A 27,450-nucleotide genomic window follows, 5' to 3' on the forward strand; every position below is an offset into this window, starting at 1 on the left:
CTAAACCCATTCTAGTTCTTGAGCTCTTCAACCAGCTAATCAAGAAAGTATTCTGGAACAATTTATTTTAGCTTCAGTATTTTAGAAGACCATTATATAAATTAAAGAACTATCTTCATCTCTCTTACCTGTATATTACACCTACCTTGAATGATGTAGCTTAATTCATTTTTGTTAGATTTGTAGCCTACATTCCCTCTAGGAACTCAAGGTGGCATACATTACATTCCTTTCTGCTATTTTTTCCCACAATAACAACCCAGTGATAATAATAATTACTGAGTAAGCTTATATATCTTATATATCTATAAGGTTGACTAGAATTTGGCTTTCCTCTTAATCATTATACCACACTGGTATTTCACTCAAAATGACTGTCATGTATGGACACAATTATAAATCTGAAAGCTGCAATGCTTTTAACATCATTTTCCAAGAAAGCCAATGGACAAATAACAAACTTAATAGAAAGTAAGCCGTAATTTATAAAAAGAAAGTCCTACTGTGACGTGAATAATTTCTATCAACTTTTGTAAGTATACATATTTTAGAGCAAGTTCCATGAAACCAAGATGACTTGCTTCTACACAATCAGTTTGGGGAAGACATCAAAGGGTATTCAGATGCAGTAATTTCCATTGCTTATGTATGATAAGCAAATAATATGCATATCTATCTGTATATACTGAGTGTCAGTAAATGTTTAATTTAGAAATCAAAGAATGTCTATCAGTATATTGGTCAATGAGATACTTAGAGGGGCCAGAAAATATAAAATGCTGTCACAGTCTTGTAGTTATATAAATAATGAGTTCTTCCAATAACTAATTTAGATCATATAAGTAATCTATGGTTCACAGACAGCTCTCACAGCTTTCCTTTTATGGTTGCCCACTGCTTTACCCTAAATGCATTGTGGAGGAGTGAACATGAGGCTATAGACAGGCTCCTGACAGGCTGTTTTTCAGCTGTTGGTCAGATTATTAGTAACCAAATTGTGCTAGGAAAAAGACACCTGAGGAGGCCATCCTTCATACAGATAAAATATGTTCTGCTTACCTTCACCATCTTCCTTGATGGACTTTGGCTGAGAAACAGCAAAGCACTGCATAGTTTCGTATTTCTGATGTGCTTCCTGGTTTTCATGACTTTCTTCTTCAGAATCAGTTAAAGGTTTTACTAACATCCGACAATTGAAGGTATGGCTGTTACGCCTAGGAGATTCACCAGACCAAGGTCCACCATTCACTAAGTAAAACAAAGTTCATATACAATGAATAGGTGCTTACCAAGATGTTCTGACCAGCCATATTTAAACCCTTAAAAGTAATTTACTAGTGGGGATGCAATCAGTCTCTGAAACAGTAAATTACAGTCAATGCCAGTGCTGACATGGCTGCTGACTCAGGGCTAGTTCAAAGTTGTTGATATACCATATTCTCTTCTTGAGTTAAATCCTTGCCACAACATAAACACTCATTCCATACTTCAGTGGTGTGTCCATATGTTTTTTACATCAATACTGCATTACCATAGGAAAAAATTCATCATGGGGCATAAGCTGATGAAAATTATTCCCAGTCATGAACTTTCTCCATATTCAGTGAAGTAGTGACTGAAAGAACTGACAACATAACAGAAAGCCAAACTCATCTGCTAAGCTAAAACAGTATTAGATACTGTAGGAGAAAAGCAGTTAACAAACAAGGATAAAAAATATGAACTTCTAAAGGAAAGAACAGCACAGAACATGCTGGAAGTCAAAAAAGAATTTCTAGGTAGCTCAAAATGTTGTTTAGAAATGAGCTATATCTCTGGCAACTGCCACCACCAGAATTTCTTTAATATTTCAAATTCAGACTCTCTTCTGAGCATATTCTATGTTCCTAGTTTCAAAATAAAAAAAGAAGAGTCCCTTAGCAAATACTTAGTTCAACATGCACTGTATTAATGAAACTTCTCTGTTAGTGCATATATACGTTTGGAAAATAATGGCAGGCTACAACTGTAAAAAGCAGTCATAAAGGCCTTGGAAAGGATATTCAAATGCCGTGATGTATCTATACCTACAATTGTTCAAGCCATGGTATTCCCTGTGACACTCTATGGAAGCAAAAGTTGGACTTCAAAGAAGCAGGTTAGGAACAGTGTCGACGCCTTTGAACGTTGGCGTTGGAGAAGATTCCTGAGAATTCCATAGATAGGCAAGAAAACAAACCAATGGATCATCGAGCAAATCAACCCAGAGTTCTCACTCAAGACACAGGCTCAAGTTATCCTACTTTGGACACATTATGCAAAGACCCAGCTCTATGGAAAAGGCCCTAATGCTGGGAAAGGTGAAGGAAAGAGAAGAGGACAACCAGTGGCAAGGTGAATGGACTCAGTTACAGTGATGAGTGCACCATTGGGAAATTTGAAAAAAACAGGTTAGGGATAGATCATCATGGAGAAAATCTATCTATGTAGTCACTAGGAGTCGAAAAAAACTTGATGGTACATAATCAATCAATCAATCAATCAACAACTATAAAAAGCACGATTGATCATGTGAACAGAGGGGAAAGGACTGTTAATTTTTTGTTGGTATTATCAGTGGGAAAACAAGTGATCTGCTCCCTGCCAGCCAGGTAATCACACAAATCACCTGGTCTATTTGAAAAGCAACCTGCCTGTTTTATTTGCCAGTCAGCTGAAAAGCACGGTGACCTGCCCCAACAAGGAACAAACTGTTCATTTCCTGCTGCACTCTGATGATCTGAAGTGAACTCTGCCTTGAAATGTGTGTGTGTGTGTGTTTTTGTAGGGGGGTAATAATGTGTGTGCATGATCTCAGAGATCTGGTGGGCATACCGTGTTATCCATCCATTTTAACCATTTTAATTTTTTAGGATTATGCTGGATATACCCAGAAGAACCCATCCCCACCTGTGGACACATCTCACTGAGAAAGTGGGCACTGTACTATTTTGTCAATGACTAAAAAAAAAAAATAGAGATACGGGTAGTCCTCGGCTTATGTCCATTCATTCAGTGATCGTTCAAAGTTACGGTGGCGCTGAAAAAATGGACTTACAACTGGTCCTTGAAGTTCCAGCTGTCATAGCTTCTCCTTGGTCATATGATTGCGATCCAGTCTCTTGGGTGCCCAGCTTGTGATTACGATGTCGCAGTGAGCTGCATCATGTGATCGCCATTGTGACCTTCCCTGTCAGCTTCCCACAAGAAAAGTCAATGGGGAAGCCAGCAGGGAAGGCCGCAAGTGTCCTCAGTAAATTGCTCCTGCTGCTTTTTCTCCTGAGGAGCCCGTTATGAAGTACAAGATCCAATCTTGTACTCTGTAGCAACCCCCGCCCTCCCACACTCTGTAGCATGAGCCTGCCTGCAGCACCCTGCCACCCTCCACCAGCCCTCCCGCAGCCTCTGCTGGCCCCTGTCAACCCACAACTATGACTACTGGGATTTCAATCACTAAGCAATGTAGTCATGTGACATCAGGCTTTACGACTGCATCACTTAGCAATGGCATCCCAGTCCCAATTGCAGTCATAACTCAAGGATTACCTGTATCGATTTGGGGGTATAAAAGCTAAATCCTTGAAATTCTTTCTAATTGGCATCTAATCTTCTATCAAAAACAACTTTTTAACCACTACAGTTCTCATTTAGCATTAGCAATTTAAATTTTATATTGGAAAAAAATAACACAATGTATGAAGATTCAGACTATAGCAATATGAACAATAGAGCTATCAATTTTTATATGTAATTACATCATATATGAAAGGGAAAAGTAAAAAAGGTTGATCTGAGAAATTGCTTTGGAAGCAAGAACAAACTAGAAAAGGAAGCCACGCCCCCTTGCTGTGGCCATTGGGCTTGGTTGCAGAAGAACCTGGTGCCTCCAGGGGACGGAGGTGAGGGAAGCCGCAGTGGCGGAAAGCTGGCCTGAATTAGGAGGAGGAGAGAGAGATAGAGAAAGATGTCGGCGGCTGGCAGAGGGGACTTCTGCCATGTCGTTGTTGGCCCCAAATAGGTGATGGTGAGAGTAGGCCCAAGCACCACGCTGATCCAGGTCTTGGAAGAAGTTTGTAGAAAGCAGAATTTTAGTCCCAATGAGTATGATTTGAAATTTCAGAGGACAGAGCTGGATCTTTCTCTGCAATGGAGATTTGCCAACCTACCCAACAATACCAAATTGGAGATGCTGCCAATCTCTCGTAATAGAGTAGGAATTGAAAATACAATACGGATTGCACTGCAATTACATGATGGTTCTAGATTCCAGGACACGTTTAGCTCCAGCCAGACCTTGTGGGATATTCTTCACCATTTTACACAGACCAGGGAATATGTGGAACAGCAATGTGAAGTGTCCCCTGTCTGTATTTACATGCGAGATGAGGTATCTGGGAAAATTGCTTTGGAGAAGACCAGTCTGAAGTCACTTAGTCTAACTGGAGGCAATGCCATTATCAGAGTGATCACAAAGAAGGCAATTTCCTCTGGTTATGCAGAAGGTGGGAGCAATGAGACTCTTTCTAAAGAAATAACAGAAGGGTCATTTTTTAGGGAAGAGCCAGAGGCTGTGTCTTTTCCACACCTGCTTGCCTTCCCAAGCTCATCCTGCTCATGTGAGGCTGCATTTACCAACCAAAGTACTGATAAGCAGAACTGGAGTAGAGGATCTCAGGATAGTACAATGGAGCTTCGTCCTCCTTCAGAGCCTATGCCTACCTCATTTGTCCCTTTTATGGGCAGTGGTCAACTAGGAAATCAATATTACAATGTTACATCTTTATTATATTAGAAGTGGACAAAGATACCAGGACATTCAGGTTAGTCACAACACTTTCAGATGCTACTCGCAAGATTGCACATTTTTGTTAAAAAAAAATCTTACCTATAATTTTGAACGATTTCAGCAATGGGTGGGGGGAACCTGGTGCTTGAAAATATTGCTGACCCCTGGTGAATTTATGCCATGAAATTGCAAACACTTGAAATCCATTCCAAGTGACGGCAAAACCAATGTACAAAAGTAAATAAAAGCATAATCACTACAGAGTATAGCTTTAGAGCACTTACCTAAAGATTTTGGCAGCAGGTTTCTGATAAATTCATTGTGGTCTCCAACATGTAGGATGTTATAGACACTTGTGTTCATCAGTTCTTCTTGGTTGTACCGTAAGTACTGTGTCACATTCTCTGATACAAATACCACATTACCTTCTAGATTCACTACAAAGAAGAATCCATCGAGGGCCTGAAGTTAGGAAACAACAAGTTTCTTGTGTGAGAATCCACACAAGATAAAAGTAATGATGTTACTATCATCTCATGGAATCTCTTAATTTAAAAAGGGGAGAAAGGCTTTGTTAATTATCATATTAAGATTCAAGCTGTCCTTAATTTTTTCTTGATTAAAGACAAGGTGGCAAAACTTTGTCCCCTTTCTATTACAGTAATTAAGTAAATAAAGTTTTCATACAAAAGAGTTACACTGCTTAACAATATACTGCTGCATGGATGCAAACATGACTGGACATTAAAGCTTAGAAATAATGCTCAACTTTTATGTTCTATATTGTGCTGGAGGCAAGAGGAAATACATGGCTTAAATTCATAATGTGAGTTTTCAACAGACACACTAAAGATACAAGGTTTTACTGAATAGAGTGGAAAAGCTAAATGCAAAACTCTGGAGCATGAAGGGAAAATTAAAATGCAACCTGAAATCTTGATAGATAATTGAAATTATAAATATCTCATTGCTAAAAGTATTTGACATAATGTGTACTGAATTAAATATAAGCTATATTTAAAAGCATATTTAATACATTAGGCTGAAAACCTATGCATACTTATCTAAGAGAAGCCTCACTGTACCTAACTAGTGTTATTTCTGAGTTAATACACACAGATGTGCATTATTTTAGTTAGTGACTCAGAACCAGAACCATGCTAAGTCCTGGTAGTAATCCAGTGCAATGTATAAATGTACACAAACTTCTCTCCATAAGTCCAAATTGGTATACATAAAATCTTTCTTTTAAATCTCTCTCCCCGCATCCCAAATTTCAGCATATCTGATAAAATAGCACTGAAATATGTCTCCTCCCAGTGACAGAAATTTGTGCTCTTTTCTGTTAGTTTTAGACATCTAGTCTCCACAGTGATGAGCATACTTGGTTAAAGTTAAATTTACTTAATTGTAATTAATTTGTAAAAATAACATAGCTTTCTATTTAGGCAGGGTTGGACCCAACAAAGCCAATTAAGTAGATTTAACTCTGCTAGACTAAAGGGTGTTCAAAATGGGGCCTCTATCAGTAGATTACAGCACAAAGCAGGAATAGGCATCCTGATGGCTAGGTGTTGGATGTGGTTCTTTGGGTCTCCCTTTTTGATGCCCAGAACTCATAGGGCCATAATTGCAATTGTGAGAAACTCAAATAAAGTTTTAACATAATTTTTTGAAAAAAAGGGAAATGAAGAAAGGCTAAATTGCCCCAATCCAAGAAAACAAAAACAAAAATCCCAGACCCACCCGTGTAATCTTCCTCTAACTAACTATTCAATTTTAGTGAATAGAGTGGAAAAGCTAAATGCAAAACTCTGGAGCATGAAGGGAAAATTAAAATGCAACCTGAAATCTTTGATAATTGAAACCCTTGGGTTTCTCCCAAATGTAACAAAACTGAACAAGGAAACACTATCTCATGGTAAATGAATTGTGATTCTTTCTTATCTTTCTACTTATCAGTTATTTTTCATATGAATCCTGCCTTTAATTCTTACTGGTCATGACAATGGAAGATGGGATCAATATAATTCGTTTTATCATCTCTTTTTGCTCAAGTTGTCAATGCAGCTAGCAATAATTAAAATACAGAAAAGGCTTAAAGCAATTAAAAGCCTAGTGAAAAAGCTATGTACTAGTTGGTCTCTTAAAGAAAGACAGTAAGGACTAAATGGAGGTCCTAGAGATGTGCCTTCTATAGCCTGGGAGTGACACAGGAGGAGGATTCTCCTTTATGGCAGATAAATGAGCCTCTGACAGTGGGGATATCTGCAGGACAAGTCCTTCAGATTTTAACTGTAGGCAGGACTGTAATGAGATAATAAATTATAGCAAATAATATTTCTCTTCTTTTTCTGAATCTATGAGAACTAGGGACTTTCTTTTCTTTCCTTAAGAAATATTGGAATCAAATTTAGAGGATGTCAATTTTGCCCATGCAATTAGCCTGAATCAAACAAATTTCAAACTGGAGTAAAAAATCTTCTTTGAACAATATTCTGCTGTTTTCTGTATATGGTTAGGTACATCTGCCCATAACAGAACTTAAATGAACAGAATTTAAATAACAGCATTATTAAACAGACCTTAATTCTGCCTCAGAAAGAAGTATAAACAGAGTGTTATTAAATGGTTCATTTATATATTAGCAAATAAGATAATATATAATTATTTATAATATTATGAATATGAAATAAGGATCACACTATATTATGAATATGAAATAAGGATCACACTATTACATTTTTATGTTATCATTTCCTATTCTATCACATTACTGACTATACATTTGCCTTTCTCTTGCAGAAATTCTTTACATAAGATACTGTTTTCCTAAGTGTCTGATCATATCCTTTACAGGCTGTAAAGTACTCTATTTTTTATTACCCACTGCTACACTTCTAAGTCAGATTATTATCTAATTGGTTATACTCTCCCATATAAAATTATAGAAGAACAATGCAAGTTAATTATTTTTCCTTCAAAGAGTGGTCAGAAACTCTTTGAGAAATAAAAATAAGATTGAGAAAAACATCAATTAGCAGATCATACATGCAAAGTTTTATTCGTTTTGTTTGAGGCATTGCACTGCCTTTGAATTTTACAATTCACGCGCTCCTATTCTACAATTTATTAAGTGAACCTTATCTGCAGAAAGTTTGTGTCATAATATATTGGATAGTCTTTAGGATGGCAAAAGATTTGGTTATATATTAATTCTGCAAAAACAAAATCCAAATTTATGTTGATTTTATCTTGCTGAATCTATCAGAACAGTGGAAATAATTTTAAATATAAAAACTTTTGACACTTCACCTCAAGCATCATTGGTCCAAGTGCATCCTTGTCAATTACACTCTGACCTGTGGATGACACATCAGCTTTCTGTACTTCATCTTCATTGGCTGCTGCTGCTTTTTCTGCACATAAAAAAGAGAGGGGGAAAACACATACTATGAACTAAGTAATGTAACAGAAATGTTTATTATACTTGACATTATAGAAAATGGGGATTATGAACCCAGATGGAACTAATCACCATTTTCAGATTCATTCAGATAACCCTAACTCCTGCCTGCAAGACTGATCTTTGTCAAGTACAAATCTTCAAGAGTAATCTCGTTACTGTGCACAAAAAGGCCTTACATATTATTACCAGGAATTCATTATAGCAATCAAAGTTTTGTTTTCATTTTTCATGAATTATCTTTTAGTGGACTGCTGAAGATTTTATCTGTAAGTACTTACTGAATTCAAAAAGTATTTTAGAGCCAAAATATGTGTTTTTATTATTACTATGTTTTTATTACTTTGCTAATTATTAGAATATACTATTATTTACATTTTTATCTTGGAATCTACCTTGAGGTGTTTATTCACAAAAGTGACCTATAAATATTATAAATAATATACTCCTTAAGTAAGGAAAAGATTATACACATATATACAGTGAGTATCTTGGAGTCAGTCTTGACTCCTGGTGACCACATGGACTATTCCCTGCAGCTTTCTCAGCAACATATTTGGAAGTGGTTTGCCAGAGCCACCTTCCTACGGCTGAAAGGGCATGACTGGTCCAAAGTCACCCTGTTGCCTTCTGTGCCTAAGGGAGGATTAGAACTCAAATCTCCTGGTTTCTAATCAAGTGCCTTAAACCATTATACCAAACTGACTTTCAGTAAAAGGATCATGAACATGTATCTGTCTGTTTACAGTATTTATATCCTGTATTTATTTTAGACAAAATTTGGGGCAGCTGATAGAAAATATGCAAATCTAAAACAAAAAAATGTAATTTACTAGTTAAGTTGCAGGATTATACTTTATCTCTCCACCTACATTTAAAATTCCTCCTAGCAGTCATAATCATTATAATAGCATGAATGTTAAATACTGGTCCTGTAGAACCAACTTTGCATGCAAGAATGATGGATTTAAGCATTAGGCTAATCTTTCTTATAAATGTACAGTACTGGCACATATTTATGATATATGTTCCCTAAACTATTACATTTTAACTGGAAATAATAGAGTTGGAGATGAATATTTGTGCTTCACTGCTTTGAAGGCTGCTTTTTTGTTTTGTTAGTTGGGATTTTTTAAAATATTTTACTTTGACTTTTAGCTCAAAGGATTTTCAAGGAATTTAATATAATTTAATATCAGATGAGCAGAAACAAAAAAACAAAAACAAAACGAAGAAGCCAGAAAAACAGAAATCCAAATTTTAACAGATTAATGTCTATTTCATATGGTAGAAGACAAGACTTCTAGTAAGTGGATCAGATCAAAACTCAAAATCAAAATAAATTAAGTACAGAAAACAATTTGCAGTAAATTAAATTGTTCCAAAACTGTTATCTTTTTTGTGGGCTAATTTATCAACACTTTGATATTCTGGGTGATCCTGTAGCTTTGAGAACTTTAGCCAGCCCCAGGGAAAAATGATGCCATAATTCAACTAGAATTTCTTTAATCTCAAAGCAATATGACTTGATCACTGATCTTCAGGAAGATCTAAGGAAAGTTTAAAAGCAAGTTATTGCTATTAAAAGCAAAATAGTGCTGTTTAAAATAAATGTGAGATCCACACATCATTTTAAGACTAACTGACAAATCAAGACTTACTAATACTGTTTTACTTGCATCAACAATTTATACTTCCTACATCTTGAAAAGCCAGAAATCCCACATTGATAATTACTGAACTAAATATAAAGTTCAAACTGGATTTGGATAACAATTACAGTTATAAAATATAAAACATTAATCATGAAAGTACAGCTATATCACACATGAAATATGATTTATAATATATTCCATAAAGTTTGAATAATTAAGCTGCCATCTTATTTACTTGTGAGTAAATTCATGGAGTGAATGAAATGAGTGGGGGAGGGGAGATTATTGTCTGGTACATTTATATCAAAGAGTTCAGAAGAAATATATAACACAAAGTAATGCCAAAGTAAATTGAGCCATTTCTAAATGTATGCTTAATTTTTAATTCACATTCTGTATTTTTAATTCAATCCAAATTTACTATTAAACTAACAAGATTACAAAACTAAAAAAAAAAAAATCCTGTAGGACTACTTGCAAGAAAAACAGAATAAAATATGATAAGCATAATTACAATATTTATTTGAACAAATTTCAACAATACTAAGGACCCATAGAAATCTGGGAAAGTCCTGAACAGGGACAAAATTTTCTTTGGCTAATTCATTAATAATACTGTCTGTTTTTAGAGACAGAAGATGAACAAGTTAAGGACTGTATGATAAAATGGGCTAAAAACTTTGGCTGCAATGTACAGATGGAACAATGGGAAAATACGTGGCAGAAAGAACTAACATTTACATTGTGTTATAACCTTAAAGAGAATTTTTTATAAAATGATGTATCATTGGTACTTGTTGCTTGAAAAATGATCTAAAATGTATAAAGGTACTTCAAATGTATGCTGGAAATGTGACCAACAAGAAGGGACCTTTTATCATCTCTGGTGGACTTGTAAAAAAGCAAAAAAATTCTAGAATGAGATACATATCTGTATAAAGAAGATTTTAAAGATCAATATTCAATCAAAGTCAAAGACTCTCCTTTTGGGTTTGATGGATAAATAGTTGGAAAAAACTCATGGGACTTCGTTTTTATATATGGTAACACCAGCAAGGCTTTTACAGGCACCGAGGTGGAACGATAAGACATTACCTATAATGGAAGAATGGATGGTGAAATTGATGGAGTTGGCTTAAATGGCGAAATTGACGGCTTTGATTCAAGATAGACACTGTAATTTTAATGCTAACTGGAAACTTTTTTTGGAGTTTTTGTGGGAAACAGAAAAAAATGAAATTATGTTGTATGGATTTGATGATTAGAAATAATATGGGTTAATAGAAATAATGGAAGCTATGTTTTAAATTTAGAGTAAGAGTTTGATGTATATTGTTACTTATATCTGCTGCAAGGAGGGTCAGAAATCAATTTTTTTTTTCTTTTGCTGTTTCTCTCTTTTTCTCTTCTGTACTTTTGATCTTTACTTTGTTTTTCAATTTTCTTCTTCTTCTCCTCTCTTTCAATATTAGTTTTTGTTAGTTTTTCCTGTTCCTTTTTAAAAACTTAATAAAGTTATAAAAAAAATAATGTCTGTTTTTGACACACATTTTCAATCATGACAGATCCACATGTATGTAAGAACCATGTTATGGTAGCATTTACTAAGACTTTACTTGAAAGCATGAATCTAAAAAGACTTTATTCTGTTTTATAAATACATTTTACAGTGGGGATTGGGGGTAAAATGGGAATGATAGGACATACAGGTCATTTAAAAGAATATTGAAATGATGGCAGCTGAAGTATCTGGAGTTATTTATATTTACTAAACTTCAATTCCTAAGTTCCAAGTTTATAAGAATCTACAACAAAAATTCAACAAAAACAAAATGGCAAAACCCTAAAAATCAAAGCTAGAATTTTACATTTTCATAAATTAGTGTTTCAGCATTTGAGTCTAACCAGATAGCAAGCAGGTCTAGTGTAATGAAATATTCAAACATTATTCGTACTCTTTGTTCACCATTAAGATTATTTTTCAGTACATTAGACACTGCATTAAAATCTTGGATTTTGAATATAAAAAGCATGTAATAACCAGGTCTTAGTATTTCAATCAGCAGGGAAACGTCTATCATTTTCACAAGATTTCCATTTTTCAGAAGAGTTTATAAAATTATTAGCTGCCCTTCCAATTTCCAGTCTCAGCAGGAAAGCTACGCCCTCCCTAACAATGTTTACCTTTTATTTAAAGAACAACATACATTCTCATTACATTTTACAACATACCTTTGTAGACCTGTACAGCAACAGGCACCCTTCTTGATAAAAAACCAAAATATTGTTATAAAAAACACATATAATTGCAGAATGACTTTAGGAGGTAAAACAAGGGAGAATTATGCATCTGTACTGAACTAAAATTAGAAAAGCTGCCATATGGCACTGTGAAGCCAGCAGCACATTCTTATTCATTAGGAAGCATTCTGCCAACATAAAAACATAAGGCCCTTCCTGCAATCTCCAATTGTATTTATCTTTTCAACATTAATGCACGATATATCATCAGCTTGCTGAAATCTCCTGCAGTGCATATTTTAAAAGCACAGCTGCACTATTTCCCTGTTTGTTTACCGAGATCAGCTTTAAGAGTAAAGATTTGCTTTACTCTCTTCTTTATGCACAGTCCTTTCTGTCAGCAAATGAAAGTGTGTCAAAATCTGCTGAGTGACAGTCATACTAGCCAATCCTAAACTATAAATAAGACTACATTTTTAATTCTTTTCTTTTTTTGTACCCATCTAATGATTGAGAATAGAAAATGGTCTTGCTTTCACTTTTATCCCTGGTGATGCAAGTGTAAACTAGTTTGTGTGTAAGTGGTAAATGTATTAATCCAAGAGATATCCAAGAGCTGAAAACTGACTCATTGTTTGCAATCAGTGATTGTCTTCCAGTAGCATTTGCTGCTTTATTGGCAGGATGTGTTACAAGAAGTTGTGATAAATAGGTTCACTAGTCTTTCTTTGGGAAAGCAGAAAACAATTCTTATATTAGAGGCTCCATAATAATACAGTCACACAGCTCATAAAAAATTAGAATAATATGTAATATGCATCTGATTAGGACTAGGTGACAGTGAATCTTTCAACATATTTGGATTCTAAATTTAGAGAAAAAAGCTATCTTACTGAGATTATACAAAATGCTTTTATTCAGTATATGAATCAGTCTGTCGATCTAGACCAGTGTTTGCAAAACCATTTCAATAATGGCTAAAACTGACATTGAACAAGTAAAATATACAAGAGAAAATATAAAGGATCATTCCTTAAGAGGCTGGATCCAAATCTGTATTATCATGAAATGTTTTGTATCTGTATGGACTGAAAGAAGTAAATTTGGATATATTAACAGGTTTGTGTGTGATTTTAAGTATAGGGTGTATTAAAAATCAGGCCCCATCGGCCAATCGTGTTTTATTTATTAATTTTTTTCCCAGAGAAAATGTTAATATATTTAGTAACGTTCAAAGTTCACACATCAAACAAGTAAGGAAGTGTTAAAAAAAAAGGTGTGTACTAGACAACAGGCTTTCTTTGTGGCAGTTGCCATTTTGTGAAACTCTACCCCGAAGGTATATGCAGCCCCTATTTTTTTAATATTTCACAAGCAAGTTCAAATTGTACTATTTTGGTGAACCTTTGGCCCCTAGTGGTTTTCAGAGAGAGCATTCATATTCTGTATTTAATTTTGGGTTTTATGGGGTGTGTGTGTGTGTATGCTATACTATCCAAATTCCTTTGATATTCAGATGGATTATAAGCACTGTATAAATAAATAAATAATTTCCTAAACTTGAGCCAAGATAAAATTATATTATATCATGCCAATGCAGTTTAGTTTCTTATCAGCTAAATATTACTTCTGAAGATGACTTTTCTTAATTTTATGTCCCTTCAAAGGGGAAACATGCTGCCTCATTATTTTGCTTAAGACCACCTTTCAGTTTGCAAAATAACAAAGCAAACATTTTAAGCAGACATCCTCACGTATGTTACAATTCTAGAAATTTAAAATGTTGATCTTTTCCAGTCAAATATATTATATATAATTATAACAGTGACAAAACACATGCTTTGTATTCAGAAAGTTCTTTGCTACTGCATATGCATTTTTTTCCTCTGAGAATTAATGTAAAATAATGCAGATAAGTTGGGACTTATTTCAAAATGTCACCTTCTATAATAAATCTTGACATATATTTCTTTGTATCAATCATCTCTTTAACAAATTGCACTAAAATATCTGTTTACTCAATTCCTAAGAAAGACTTTTCTTCAGAGTGCACAACCCTTTCTTCATACATGTTTTTTGATTATATCAGCTGATACATTTTTAAATACTGGAGGTGACTTACTCTTCTTGAAAAGTAAGTTAGTGTAATAACATCTATAAAGCATTCAAGGACTGTTTGATAGCATCAGAAATAACTCAAATCATATAGATATTTTAGACTGGTAGAAGCCTATCAGTCAAATTACTGTTAGAAGTTCCAGCTGGTGGAATTCATGTCATTTTTACTTCAAATTTGCAGGAAGAATAACTCATGCTTTTATAAACAACAGACTTAACAAACTTAAGAACAATTTAAGAACAAAAATCAAACAACATACAGTATATGGCAGAACCAACAGTAATTAAAAAATGGAAACTGAACAGAGTACTTGGCATCTTTTGTTATTCAGTGAAAGATCTCACAAATACTGCCTTCAAGTATAGTAACTGCCTATACAACAGAGAATCACTGCGACAGTTACTGTGAACATATTTGTTGCTAAAAATTACTACATATCGAACAAATCCTTACAAATCAAGGAGCCAATCGCTCACCCTTATTCAAAACTTCCAGCCTTATTCATTTTTTCCCAATGTTTAACTTCAATCTGTTGCCATGACCACTTTTATGAGAACAGAGGATTTCTGCCTCTATAGACATCACCAAAGGCCATTACCAGAAGCCATTTGTTGTACTCGTCTTAGATCCTGCAACTCCTGATTCCTAAGGTGCGTAACTGCTATTCTTCTTTCTTTAGATTGGTGTCACATAATTAACCTTAAAGGTAAAGAGGAGCAAATTTTTTTGGGTATATTATGCACTTTCTAATCTGATAGTCTTATTAATCAATGTGCAACTGTACTTGCAACCAATGCACATATAGTTTATTTTATGTATTATATTGTGAAGAAATTTTATGGTCTGAAAGCTGTCCTGTTGCTAATGCTGTATGATTTCCCTAATTAATTCCTTATATATGTTGAACATGGACATTCCAGTAGATGTTTCAATACATAGATTATCATGTAATTAAGGATCTCTTACTCAACTTCTAAAAGTTCAACATCTAAAAGTTGGAACTAGAGAAATATGAGATTGTGTTGGGACTACCATGATCTCACCTGACCATTCTAAAATGGAGGAGGTTATGTAGCAAGAGAGATACCTCACTGAGTGAGCTGAAAATGCTTACTATGTAATAATGCCACCACTCCTGATGAGAAACCATATGCATGGGCTGAGATTATATTGCACAATATGAAAAAAAGTCTTGCTAACTATTAGATGACAATTATTCATTATTTACTATAGCTATACTTAATAAAATTAAAGTTTCAACACACTGTTCTGCACACTGCAAAAAACAATTATTTGTTTTGATCTGTAACGAAGGGTCAATTTGCAAGTCTGTTTTGCATATCATAGACCAGCTTACAGGCCAGCTAACAAATCTTTTGTGTAAGTTTTGGACAGAGATACAGAAACTCAGTGTATCTTTTCACAGGTGTAAAAATTTGCTCATTCATGATCTGAAGTCAAGGTAGAAGGTTCATGCAACTACACATACTGTTTTATGTATATTGCATAAAACAATATGGGCCAATAGATGAACAGTTCATCCTGAGAAAGGATATTACAAAAACCTATCAGAAACCCATACATCTTTTGCTCATCTTCCATAGATTTATTGTAATTAGTCCTTTTGCTTACAATTCAGTTCATAAGGAAGTAACCAATGGAAATGGGCAAAGCAGATGATCCTGTATATCTACTATGCCAAATACTGACCCATCACCATGAATTGCTTATTAATAATATAGAATAAAATAATGCATATGATTTGGCTTTTGCAATCTAAACATCAGTCTGAAAAGAAATCATCCACTATATTTGCCCCTTCCATATCTCTCTTAATGCAGAACTCAAGTAAGCCATAATCTTTTAATCAGTCACAGAAATTATATTGCTTAGTGTACTATACTGGCAAAAATGCCATTAAACAAAACTGTTTTAAAAAGCATTGCAATTATATATACATGCATTAAAGTTTTAGCATTGCCTGTTATTGTGTCACACTGACCTTAAAATGCATTAAATTAAGTTGTTAGGCAAAAAAACAACATCTCTCTCAAAAGTGGAAATAAGATTACATTTATCCTGAACCCTATACTTGCTTCCAAGAAAGGTCAAAAAAGCAAAAACACTGTTCAAGTAACTACAATGACAACCAGTCTCCTGGTTATGTAACTCTATCAACATTAGCAAAATCACTTGCAATATCACACATACAAAGTTAGCTGAACAAACCAACAGGAACATTTCATTCTACTACTGCTAGAACAGAAACTGTCATTTGCACTACCTAAACGAAGCCTACACTGTTTGCAAATTAGTAGTTTATCATGAAATCAAGGGGGCAGAGGCCAGGAAGAGCCATTTCTCCATAATGGCACCTGGATTATAGCTTCCCCAGGAAGCTAAATTAGATCCAATATTGTGGGCCTTATGAAAAAGTTGAAATGGAGTTCTTCTACAGGACTCTTTTACTTAGGTGAGAGAACATAGGAATCTTTGTATCCGATTAAATTATTAGTTTTTACTTTTGTATGATAATGTAATAATTACATTGTGGATGATTTGTGTTTGTGTGTGCATGCATGTGCATGTATATGTGTATATATGTATGTGTGTGTGTGCGTGTGTGTGTTGTTGTTCAGTCGTTAAGTCATGTCCGACTCTTTGTGACCCCATGAACCGTATCGCGCCAAGCCTTCCTGTCTTTCACTGCCTCCCTGAGTTAGCTCAGTTTCATGCTCATTGCTTCAGTGATGCTATCTAACCATCTCATCCTCTGCCGTCCTCTTCTCCTTTTGCCTTCAATCTTTCCCAGCATCAGGGTCTTTTCCAAAGAGTCCTCTCTTCACATTAGGTGACCAAAGTATCTGAGCTTGAGCTTCATTATCAATCCTTCCAATGAGCAGTCAGGGTTGATTTCCTTTAAGATTGACTGGTTTGACCTCCTAGTAGTCCAGGGGACTCTTAATATATTGCATACAGCTAAGGGTTGCATGGTAGTGGTAGACTAGAACACAAATAAATAAACAAATACCAAAGGTGTAAGATTAATTTCATCCTCAACTTCATAAAAGGGAATGACATTTCTTGCTGGTCAAATGCCTAGCCAGGATGTTCTTTATGCAAAGGCATATTACATCACATAGACATATAGTGTTACAAAATCATTAGAGTTGATATTTGGGCATTCTATTTGTTGAATATTTATTTTGCTTATTTTTATTTATTTAACCTTAATAAGTACAAAACACTAGATCTCCCCTATGGAATACTGCGAAGATATTTTTTAATTTAATTAGTAGAGGAAGATACTAGTGATTAAGCACAACATGAAGGATACAAAGAATATCCCATTACTTTTAGAATAGTGCAATTATTTTTCTTTTTTCTTTGTCAAATGCATAAATATCCAGGTTGAATAACTATAGTCATGTCTAAAATAGAATAAGCAATTTGCTTCCCTAGGGTTGCATGTGCTTCTCCCCTTTTTTGCAGCCTGGAGAACTCCTTTCAATCCTGCTGCTGACTTTTGATGGAAGCAAATACATGATTTTCTGCTATTTTAAAGAAGGTAACCCTTAGAAACAATATAGTATGCCCAAACATTTATTTGGCAGTTACAAACAAAAAAAGCACAACAAAATAGTCATGAAAAAAAAATCAGACAATAACATGCATGTGATACAGTGGGGCAAAAAAGTATTTAGTCAGCCACCAATTGTGCAAGTTCTCCCACTTAAAAAGATGAGAGAGGCCTGTAATTTTCATCACAGGTATACCTCAACTATGAGAGACAAAATGAGAAAAAAAATCCAGAAAATCACATTGTCTGATTTTTAAAGAATTTATTTGCAAATCATGGTGGAAAATAAGTATTTGGTCACCTACAAACAAGCAAGATGTCTGGCTCTCACAGACCTGTAACTACTTCTTTAAGAGGCTCCTCTGTCCTCCACTTGTTACCTGTAGTAATGGCACCTGTTTGACCTTGTTATCAGTATAAAAGACACCTGTCCACAACCTCAAACAGTTACACTCCAAACTCCACTATGGCCAAGACCAAAGAGCTGTCGAAGGACACCAGAAACAAAATTGTAGATCTGCACCAGGCTGGGAAGACTGAATCTGCAATAAGCAAGCAGCTTGGTGTGAAGAAATCAACTGTGGGAGCAATAATTAGAAAATGGAAGACATACAAGACCACTGATAATCTCCCTCGATCTGGGGCTCCATGTCAGATCTCACTCCGTGGGGTCAAAATGATCACAAGAATGGTGAGCAAAAATCCCAGAACCACATGGGGGGACCTAGTGAATGACCTGCAGAGAGCTGGGACCAAAGTAACAAAGACTACCATCAGTAACACACTATGCCGCCAGGGACTCAAATCCTGCAGTGCCAGACGTGTCCCCCTGCTTAAGCCAGTACATGTCCGGGCCCATCTGAAGTTTGCTAGAGAGCATTTGGATGATCCAGAAGAGGATTGGGAGAATATCATATGGTCAGATGAAACCAAAGTAGAACGTTTTGGTCTAAACTCAACTCGTCGTGTTTGGAGGAGAGAGAATGCTGAGTTGCATCCAAAGAACACCATACCTACTGTGAAGCATGGGGGTGGAAACATCATGCTTTGGGGCTGTTTTTCTGCAAAGGGACCAGGACGACTGATCCGTGTAAAGGAAAGAATGAATGGGGCCATGTATTGTGAGATTTTGAGTGAACACCTCCTTCCATCAGCAAGGGTATTGAAGATGAAACGTGGCTGGGTCTTTCAGCATGACAATGATCCCAAACACACCGCCCGGGCAACGAAGGAGTGGCTTCGTAAGAAGCATTTCAAGGTCCTGGAGTGGCCTAGCCAGTCTCCAGATCTCAACCCCACGGAAAACCTTTGGAGGGAGTTGAAAGTCTGTGTTGCCCAGCGACAGCCCCAAAACATCACTGCTCTAGAGGAGATCTGCATGGAGGAATGGGCCAAAATACCAGCAACAGTGTGTGCAAACCTTGTGAAGACTTACAGAAAACGTTTGACCTCTGTCATTGCCAACAAAGGATATATAACAAAGTATTGAGATGAACTTTTGATATTGACCAAATACTTATTTTCCACCATGATTTGCAAATAAATTCTTTAAAAATCAGACAATGTGATTTTCTGGATTTTTTCCCCCATTTTGTCTCTCATAGTTGAGGTATACCTATGATGAAAATTACAGGGCTCTCTCATCCTTTTAAGTGGGAGAACTTGCACAATTGGTGGCTGACTAAATACTTTTTTGCCCCACTGTACATGACCTCACCACCAGTGTTGCATCACCATCTCACCCATTCAAGTCCTCCCTAAGTGCAGCCCCTGGTCATAAACTAGCTCTTCCCATCACAGAATGACAAAACACCCAATTCTGAACAAAGCTGCTGGGCAATCAGAGCTTCAGCAATCAATGGCAGGCAGCGAATGGGGACAGATTTCATGTTTCAGCAACAATGGGTATATTTCTTCAAAGTCTGCTGTAATGTCCTGAATAACAAAGTCAGATTAATGAAGGATCCATCCTTCAGACCAGAATTGGAGCCCCTCCCCATTAGCTCATTTTTAAAATCAGTTAGATTGACAGGCAGTTCTGACAAGGCCATCTTAGTTGTGGCCACACTTTTATGAACTTCCTCGCAAGGAAATTCTCTTGGCATATTTAAAAAGGCTTTGAACTAATCTTGACTGGCTTTTAATGAATATTTTTTCATGGTTCATGTGCAGAATTACTGATGTTTTTATTGTTGTGGCTCTAAATTTGTTTTATGTTGTTTGAATTATATTTTAATATATATTTTGGTTTGTACTTTTGAATTTAAAATTATAATATATACTGACAACAATTTATTTTTATATTTTATTCTGTTGGCTGCTTTGGGTAGATACGACCTAGAAACGTAATTTATATTTAAGTGAATGTACACGTGTGCAAAGAACAAAGAGTTGATTCAGTAATCATTTGGCTGTAGGATGAATTATCATTTTGTATGATAATTCATCCTACAGCCAAATGATTACTGAATGGAAACCAAATTTAATCTTGATCAGAAATCCCTGGAAAACTACAAACTCTTTAAAACAGGGAAAGGATGGTTTGTAAACAATAAAGTAAATGGCTAGATTAATATAAACATGAATTAATAGAGGTTTAATTCCCCTATTCCCCCCAAAAAGGGGGAAATGGGGGAATGTTTCCATTTGGAAAAGAATATCTGATTTATATCCTAGAAACAGTGACTGTGAAAAATCAAAAATAGCTTCAGAAACACTTATTGCAGCTGTAACAGATTACTGCTGTAGTGTCTTTTTTAAAATAATCACTCTTCTTGTGGTTTTCATAATCACAGTACTGTTATCAAAGTGAGAGGCTGATTTTAAAGATACACCTTACTGAATATAATGACCAATATCCCAATATAATGAGCTGCTAATCTGCCAACTGCCACCCAATGCCAGATTATACTGCACTCTTATTGAACTGGATCCAAAACCATTAATATTTGAAGTATATTTATGGCAATTAATGGAATTTAATTCTGATTTATTTCAGAGAGTTTACTCTAAGTGTAGCTAACTTTAATACAATTTAGTATTTTGAGTGCCTATTTAGTTACTATGCCAACATAAATTTCTGTCATCCACTGGATGAATTACAGATCCCCCTCTTAAATAAGGAACATATTTAAGCATTCCTGATACCATACAACATTTCTCCACATTGGTCTTGTATATTTTGACAATGAGTTTCTTCAGTGCCAAAATAAAGAAATAAAAATAGGGAATTACTACTGATGAAGCAGTCATGTCTCTACCCAGAGAATTTCAGAAGATATACTGATCTATATAGTTCTCACCTTCTGAAATCCACTGTTAGTAATTTATACCACTGTCTCTTTCATTAGGAGTTGTTAGATTTATGTATTGCCTTACTTCCAGGAATTCATGATTGGTTATTTGAAGATCTACTTTTTATTTTCCCAGTGACATTGTAATTGGGCTAAAAAAATGTGACCCAAAGTCACCCGGTGAGTTTTTATGATGGAAATGGGCTTGAATTTTCTATTGCTTGTTTACTGTTGTTACTTCTAGATGATATACAGGTAGTCCTCAAGCTACAATAATTGGGACCAGAATTTCTGTCACTAAGTGATGCAGTCGTAAAGTGCAATATCACGTGACCACATCTCTTAGTGACAGCAATCCCAGCACTCCCTGTTGCCATTGTTAACCAAATCCCACTGGTCATTAGGCAAGGACCCACCCCAATTCAAGCCACTCCCAGCTTGGTCCCTCCCAGCCCTGAACCTCAATAAGGTAAGGAACTCCCTGCTCTTGAACTCCCCCTACCTGCCTACCTTCTCCCATCTCTGCTAGCCTTGCCACCCTGTGCTACACTAGCCTTGCCAGCCTGCTGGCTTGTGCTCACTTGGCCTGCTGCCCCCAGCTGACTTTTGCCATCTTCCTCCTGTAACAGATGAAGCTCACCCAGCCTGGCCCTAGGTGAAACAGCTGCTGGCCATGCCAGGCCTTCTTCCTGAGGCCACTTGTGCCATTCTCCAAATAGCATGTGCCACTGTCCAAATAGTGCGTGCCATCTTGTGATGCTTCGGAAAGCTTCTGAGGCCTTCTGGAGCATTGTGAGAATGGCACACGCAATTTGGAGAATGTCTTCTCATGAGGTTTTAGAAGGGCTCAGAATGTTCCAAACCATAGCAGGAACGGCACACGCTATTTGGAGAACAGCATAAGCGGCCTCAGGAAGAAGGCCTGGCATAGCCAGCAGCTGCCTTATATAGGGCCAGGCTGGGTGTGCCTTGTCAGCTGTGGGAGGAAGATGGCAAAGGTCAGCTGGGGGCGGAAGAGCGAGTGAGCACAAACCAGCAGGCTGGCAGGGCCAGCGAAGCACAGGGTGGCAGAGCTGGCAGGACCAGTAAGCGCAGGGTGGCTGGGGCTTTGCATTGTGGCACTGGGGTGGCTAGCCATGGTGCGGGGCTTAAGATGGCACTCCTTGGTGGCAGCAGCACTGGGGCTGAAGTAGAGGCCTGGGGGTGGTGGCGAATGGTTGAGACTGCTGAAGGTCTGGACTACTTCAGACCCAGCGCCGCTGATGAGGAGTGCCGTGTTGCATGGCAGCCAAAGGGCAGAGATCGGTGGGAGATAGGCTGGTGGAGGAGTTGAGCCACCCATAGTTGTAAATATGGGTGTGCTGCTAAGCACCTGAATTTTGATCATATGACTGTGGGGGTGCTGCAATGGCCATAACTTTGGAGACTGGGCATAAGTACCATTCATTTAGCGCTGCCATAACTTCAAACAGTCACTGTACGAATGTCTGTAACTTGAGGATTACCTGTAACGTATTATGATGTTTTAATATATTTTCATACTTGTGAGAATGTTATTTATGCTATTGGATTTAAACCAATAGCTACCACAGGCAGGTTTGAACATGTGAGATATAAATACGATGAATAAATTTGGATTTCCCCAATCCTAGTTCAGCAGCTTAATCACTACACCACAGTAGAATCAGTTGTTAATTCCATTGAATTTTTAAGCCATTTACTAGTAAATTTCCAAATCTTTCACTGAATACGCCTGTTCAGAAAGAATACACCTGTTACAATATGGATTAGATTTCATTTTCACTGAACTACTCCTATTTAACCTCATTTGAGGATTAATCCTCTAGTTTTTTCCATATCCTGGCAAACCTGGTTGCTTCACTTGTGACTTGGTTTAGAATATTTTGTGAAGCAAAAAACGTTTCAACAAAGATATATATGGCATTCCATTATTTCAACTATTTGAATTATTTATAACTACTTAACAACAGGTTATTACATTTCATTTTTTGCTGGCACCATAGAAAATGAACATTTTTTATACTGAAGCATTCTTCATAGTAATTAACTGGGGTTCTTACAAAGCCCTGAATGATTCCAGAAATTAGCTATAATAGATTTTAAGAGGCCAATAAGGCACTTAGGATCAAATACCACACTAATAAATTTTAGCATATTTTTTTTGTGGCCTAGACCTATTCCTTTATCACTAACAACTATGTCCCTCTTTCCTTTTTTTCTCCCTCTCTCACCCATACATTGTTACAATTATTGCTGCTGTGTATGTATTATTCTTTTTCTACTTTATAGGTATTTTGGTATTGCATCTAAGTTTTACAGATCTCTTTCTAATCCTTCTTGGAAACTCCTTTAAATAGAACACAAAACAGATAGTTCCACTATCTCATAGTTTCTGTTACAAGTGTTTTGAACAAAGGCTTCCAGGTCTACTGTAGCTCAAGAGATGCAGCTGTAATAGAGGGTTTAAGAATATTTACAGTGTTATATGCTGAACAAGTATAAGTAAGTAAAAACATATTAACTTTCTAAGTTCAAACTTATGAAATACCATATTTTTCCATCTATAAGACACCCCCATGTATAAGATGCCCCCCACTTTTCCAACCCAAAATTAGGAAACCAATATTTTAAAAATAAAGCAGAACACATTTTTATTTAGTAATTAGGTAACATTTACATGATACACTCAGTGGGAGGAGGTCCAAACTGTCTCTCTGCAGGTCTATTTCCATGCTCTTTTGCATAACTGATTACATTCAATCACGAGTGAAACTGCCGATAGCTTGTCTCTGCAAACAGACTTCCTCCAATTGGTTTGTTCAGCATCAGCTGACGTCAGTTACATAAGGCTCGTGACTGGAGGAAGTCTGTTTGCAGAGACAAGCTATTTCACTCTGATTGGAGGCTAGCAATAGGAGGAAGCCTGTTTGCAGAGACAAAGTATGGTCAGTTTCGCAACCGCACGGTTCTCTCCTCGGCTTACTTCCTTGCATAAGACGCCCTTCAATTTTTAGTGTAACGATTTTAGAAAAAAGTATCATCTTATATATGGAAAAATACAGTACTTCAACATCTTTCCCCTAATTCTAAACAAAGCATGTTTTTACACTAGTGACTTATAACAGCTTACTACGTCATCCAAGCATTGCTGTGACAAGATAAACTCTGCTTGAATTACAGTGGTACCTCAGTTCATGAACTTAATTCGTTCCATGACTCTGGTCGTGACCCGAATTGGTCGCGACCCGAATCAAATTTTCCCATAAGGTTCAATGTAAATACGGTTAATCCGTTCTGACCCCTCTGAATTTGGTCGCGACCCGATTTTGGTCGCGTCCCGAATCAAATTTCCCCATAAGGTTCAATGTAATTACGGTTAATCGGTTCCGAACCATATGTATTTTTTTTTTTAAACCGCAAAAATATGAAACAAAATACAATACGAAGAGAGAGAACGCTAACCTTGCTCGATGCGACTTCTGGCATGGAGGACAGGAAGGCGGGTGGGGAGGCGGTTATTGCTTAGAGGGAGAGTCCCCCTCCCTACAGGAAGCCATGACCACGTGTCACGGGAGGGAAAATGGCCGCGGATCCTGTTCGTCACCCGATCCGGCGTTCACGAACGGAGGCAAAATTTTGCAAACAGAGCTGTTCATGACCCGAACTGGTCGTGAACGGAAGCGTTCGTGACCCGAGGTAGCACTGTACTAATATATCAGCACATTGATAGTGGCATGATGTTGTAAGATGCTATAAATCATTTGTGTGGAAATGACATAACTCTACGCAGATCTACAGTATGATGTGAAATCTAACAAAAATACTAAATGATTCCTTCTAAGATTATTTTGAAGATTCTATACAGTTCAACACTGTAGAATGAAAACATATTTCAACAAAATAATCATGAGATTAACAATTTCAAGTAGGAGATATCAAGGTAATCTAAGTTTCGATGGAAAAAAATAAGACCATGTATACATAGTAAGATGTTTAAAACAGTTTCCCTACCTTGTTCTTTTATTTGACGAATCTGTTTCACAGTTTCTTTCAAGATTGCACATTTGTCAGGTTTGAAGTTAAAATTGTCAATATCATTAAAATTAGCAAAAATCAGCTCTGCAAGCTCTTCTATATACTTATTCTCTTGTTCACGATTACGTTTTTCAGTGCTTCTTTTAGGACTGGAAGAAATTTTTAAAATTAAACTTGAAAATTTACCATTTATAATTAAACAACAATTTTTAATCAAAGTAGCAAAATGCAGGAAAAATTAATTCATCAATACTCCTTCCTAGAAATGTTTTACTTAAGAGACATTTTAAGATCTGTAAATATGAAAGAAGAAAATGTTTCTTCTTCTATTCAGAATTTACAAAGGTTACTTTTAGGAGTAATTGACAAGCTGATCTTAATATATGGAATCATTCTTAACATGCTTATTGTACTTCCCATCTTGTACAATTAATATCAGCTATGGTATTAAGGAATTAAGGAACAAAAAACTTTATAACATGAAACAGCATCAAAATCCATCTCAACTTTGGAAAGAAATTCCCAAAAACATATTTTTAGTCTAGTGATTTGTAAAAATTTAGAAGCAACACTGTCTGCTAATTGCAAATCAGATCACTCCAGATTTGGATTACAATGAAACTACAGTAGGGGCACTTCAGTTTTAACTCTGCTTCCATCCCCAATCCCTCACCAGTCTTTGAAGACAACATTTGAACATCTTCTGCCAGCCTCAGAACTTTGAGACCAGGCAGAGAAAACTGAGCCAATGAGTTTTCCTCCCGCTGAGAAACAGATGTTAAAAGTAAAACTCAAACCATGTCCTACCCATAAGCTAGAGTAACAAAAATCCTTTTGCCCCCATTCAACTCCTCCCCCAAGCCCCCACTGCTAGTATTTCCACCTATTCAGACTTTCAATACTCATAATATGTATTTGGCTATTTGTAAAAAAAGGGGGGGGCAGTAGTTATGGGGTAGGGACACACTGAAATAAAGTCTGCTGGCCCTTTGCAAGGTCCTCGTGAGGCCTCCCTGAAGCAAAGGGCCAGCAGCCAGGCATGCGTCATCAGCAGCAGGAGGAAGAAGATGGCAAAGGTCAGCTGGGAGCAGCGGGGGTAGATGGTGGAGTCCAGGGAAGCCAAAAGGGCAAAAATGGTGGGGGAGAGAGGCGGGGGGAAGTTGGAGGCGAGCATAGCAGATAAAAAATGTGAGGTCCTGGCTCAACGACAGCGCGCAGTCCTGGCCTAACGACTGCAACCAGGACTACTGGAACTGGTGTTGCTAAGTGGTGGAGTCATGTGATGTTTCACCTAATGAGCGCATCACTTAGTAACAGAAATTCCGGTCCCAATTAGGTTGTTAAGCGAGGGGTACCTGTAATCCTGTTCTGGATTCTAACTAGCTAACTAGCAAATTTAAAATCACAAAATGACCAATGCTCTTTTTTTTCTTTAAGGAACTTTTTTTAAAACTGTAGTTGCACAAGTCTGTACTTACATCTAGACATGAACATATAGCATGTATATAAACTCATTCTATGTAAGTGTCCATGCACTTTATGTCATGTTTCTAGCCTGCAACATCTAGCGTTACTTCTTGATATACAAGGAAGCACGTGTCTCTGCCAATTAAAACTACAGAGCAACCTGGGCATTCTATAAATTTGATCTCCCAGAATTTGCTAGCCAGCATGGTCAGTGTTAAGAATTCTGAATGTTGAAGTCCACACAGTGTTGGAAGAAGCCCAGGCTAGAGAGATGGCTATACAGGTAGTCCTTGCTTACCGACCATTTGTTCAGTGACCATTTGAAGTTACAAAGGTGCTGAGAAAATAACTTTACAGCCCATTTACAACCATCACAGCATCCCTCAGTCACATGATCACCATTACAGTCACTACACATTGTCCTGGGCCTGACCTGTGGTTTTTTCCTTTCCCTTCCTTGCAGAGCAGGGAGATTGGAGAGGAATTTCAAGAAAGTAAGCTGTTTGCTCTTCTATATGTTGAAAGCAATGTCATTACGCCAGCAGCCCTAGGGAGTGGGAGCCGTGGGCTACGCAAATAGCTTACAATATCTCTTGAAATCTCTTTCTCTCCAACCTTTCGCTTGGGGGAGGGGGCAAAAAAAAAGTAAGCAATTTCTGTAGGCAATCTCTCCTTTGCCTGAGCCCTTCCCCTCCAGTGGAGAGACTAGAGACAAAGGGATTTCAAGAGAATAAGCTGTTTGCATAGTGCGCCTGCGGCTCTCAGCCCC

At 36.7% G+C, this 27,450-nt stretch overlaps 1 protein-coding gene and 1 pseudogene across 8 annotated transcripts in view; one reads left to right on the forward strand and one right to left on the reverse strand.

Annotated features, from left to right (window-relative positions):
• The window catches only part of NCOA2 (nuclear receptor coactivator 2), a 140,998-nt gene that overhangs the window by 35,485 nt on the left and 78,063 nt on the right, over nucleotides 1-27,450 (reverse strand). For all 8 annotated transcript variants that reach the window (XM_015887868.3, XM_015887867.3, XM_007427034.4 and 5 more), the window contains 4 exons: nucleotides 25,191-25,363; nucleotides 8,120-8,223; nucleotides 5,089-5,266; nucleotides 1,060-1,248 (listed from right to left, as the gene is read on the reverse strand). In XM_015887868.3, coding sequence (XP_015743354.1) covers nucleotides 1,060-1,248; nucleotides 5,089-5,266; nucleotides 8,120-8,223; nucleotides 25,191-25,363 — 644 coding nt within the window. The remainder of the gene's footprint in view (nucleotides 1-1,059; nucleotides 1,249-5,088; nucleotides 5,267-8,119; nucleotides 8,224-25,190; nucleotides 25,364-27,450) is intronic.
• Nucleotides 4,014-4,810, forward strand: LOC112540498 (tether containing UBX domain for GLUT4 pseudogene; annotated as a pseudogene).

This window comes from Python bivittatus, unplaced genomic scaffold (assembly GCF_059951505.1).
Source record: "Python bivittatus isolate LINGU-HERP-01145 unplaced genomic scaffold, Pbiv_v1 ctg000840_np1212, whole genome shotgun sequence".
NCBI lineage: Eukaryota > Metazoa > Chordata > Lepidosauria > Squamata > Pythonidae > Python > Python bivittatus.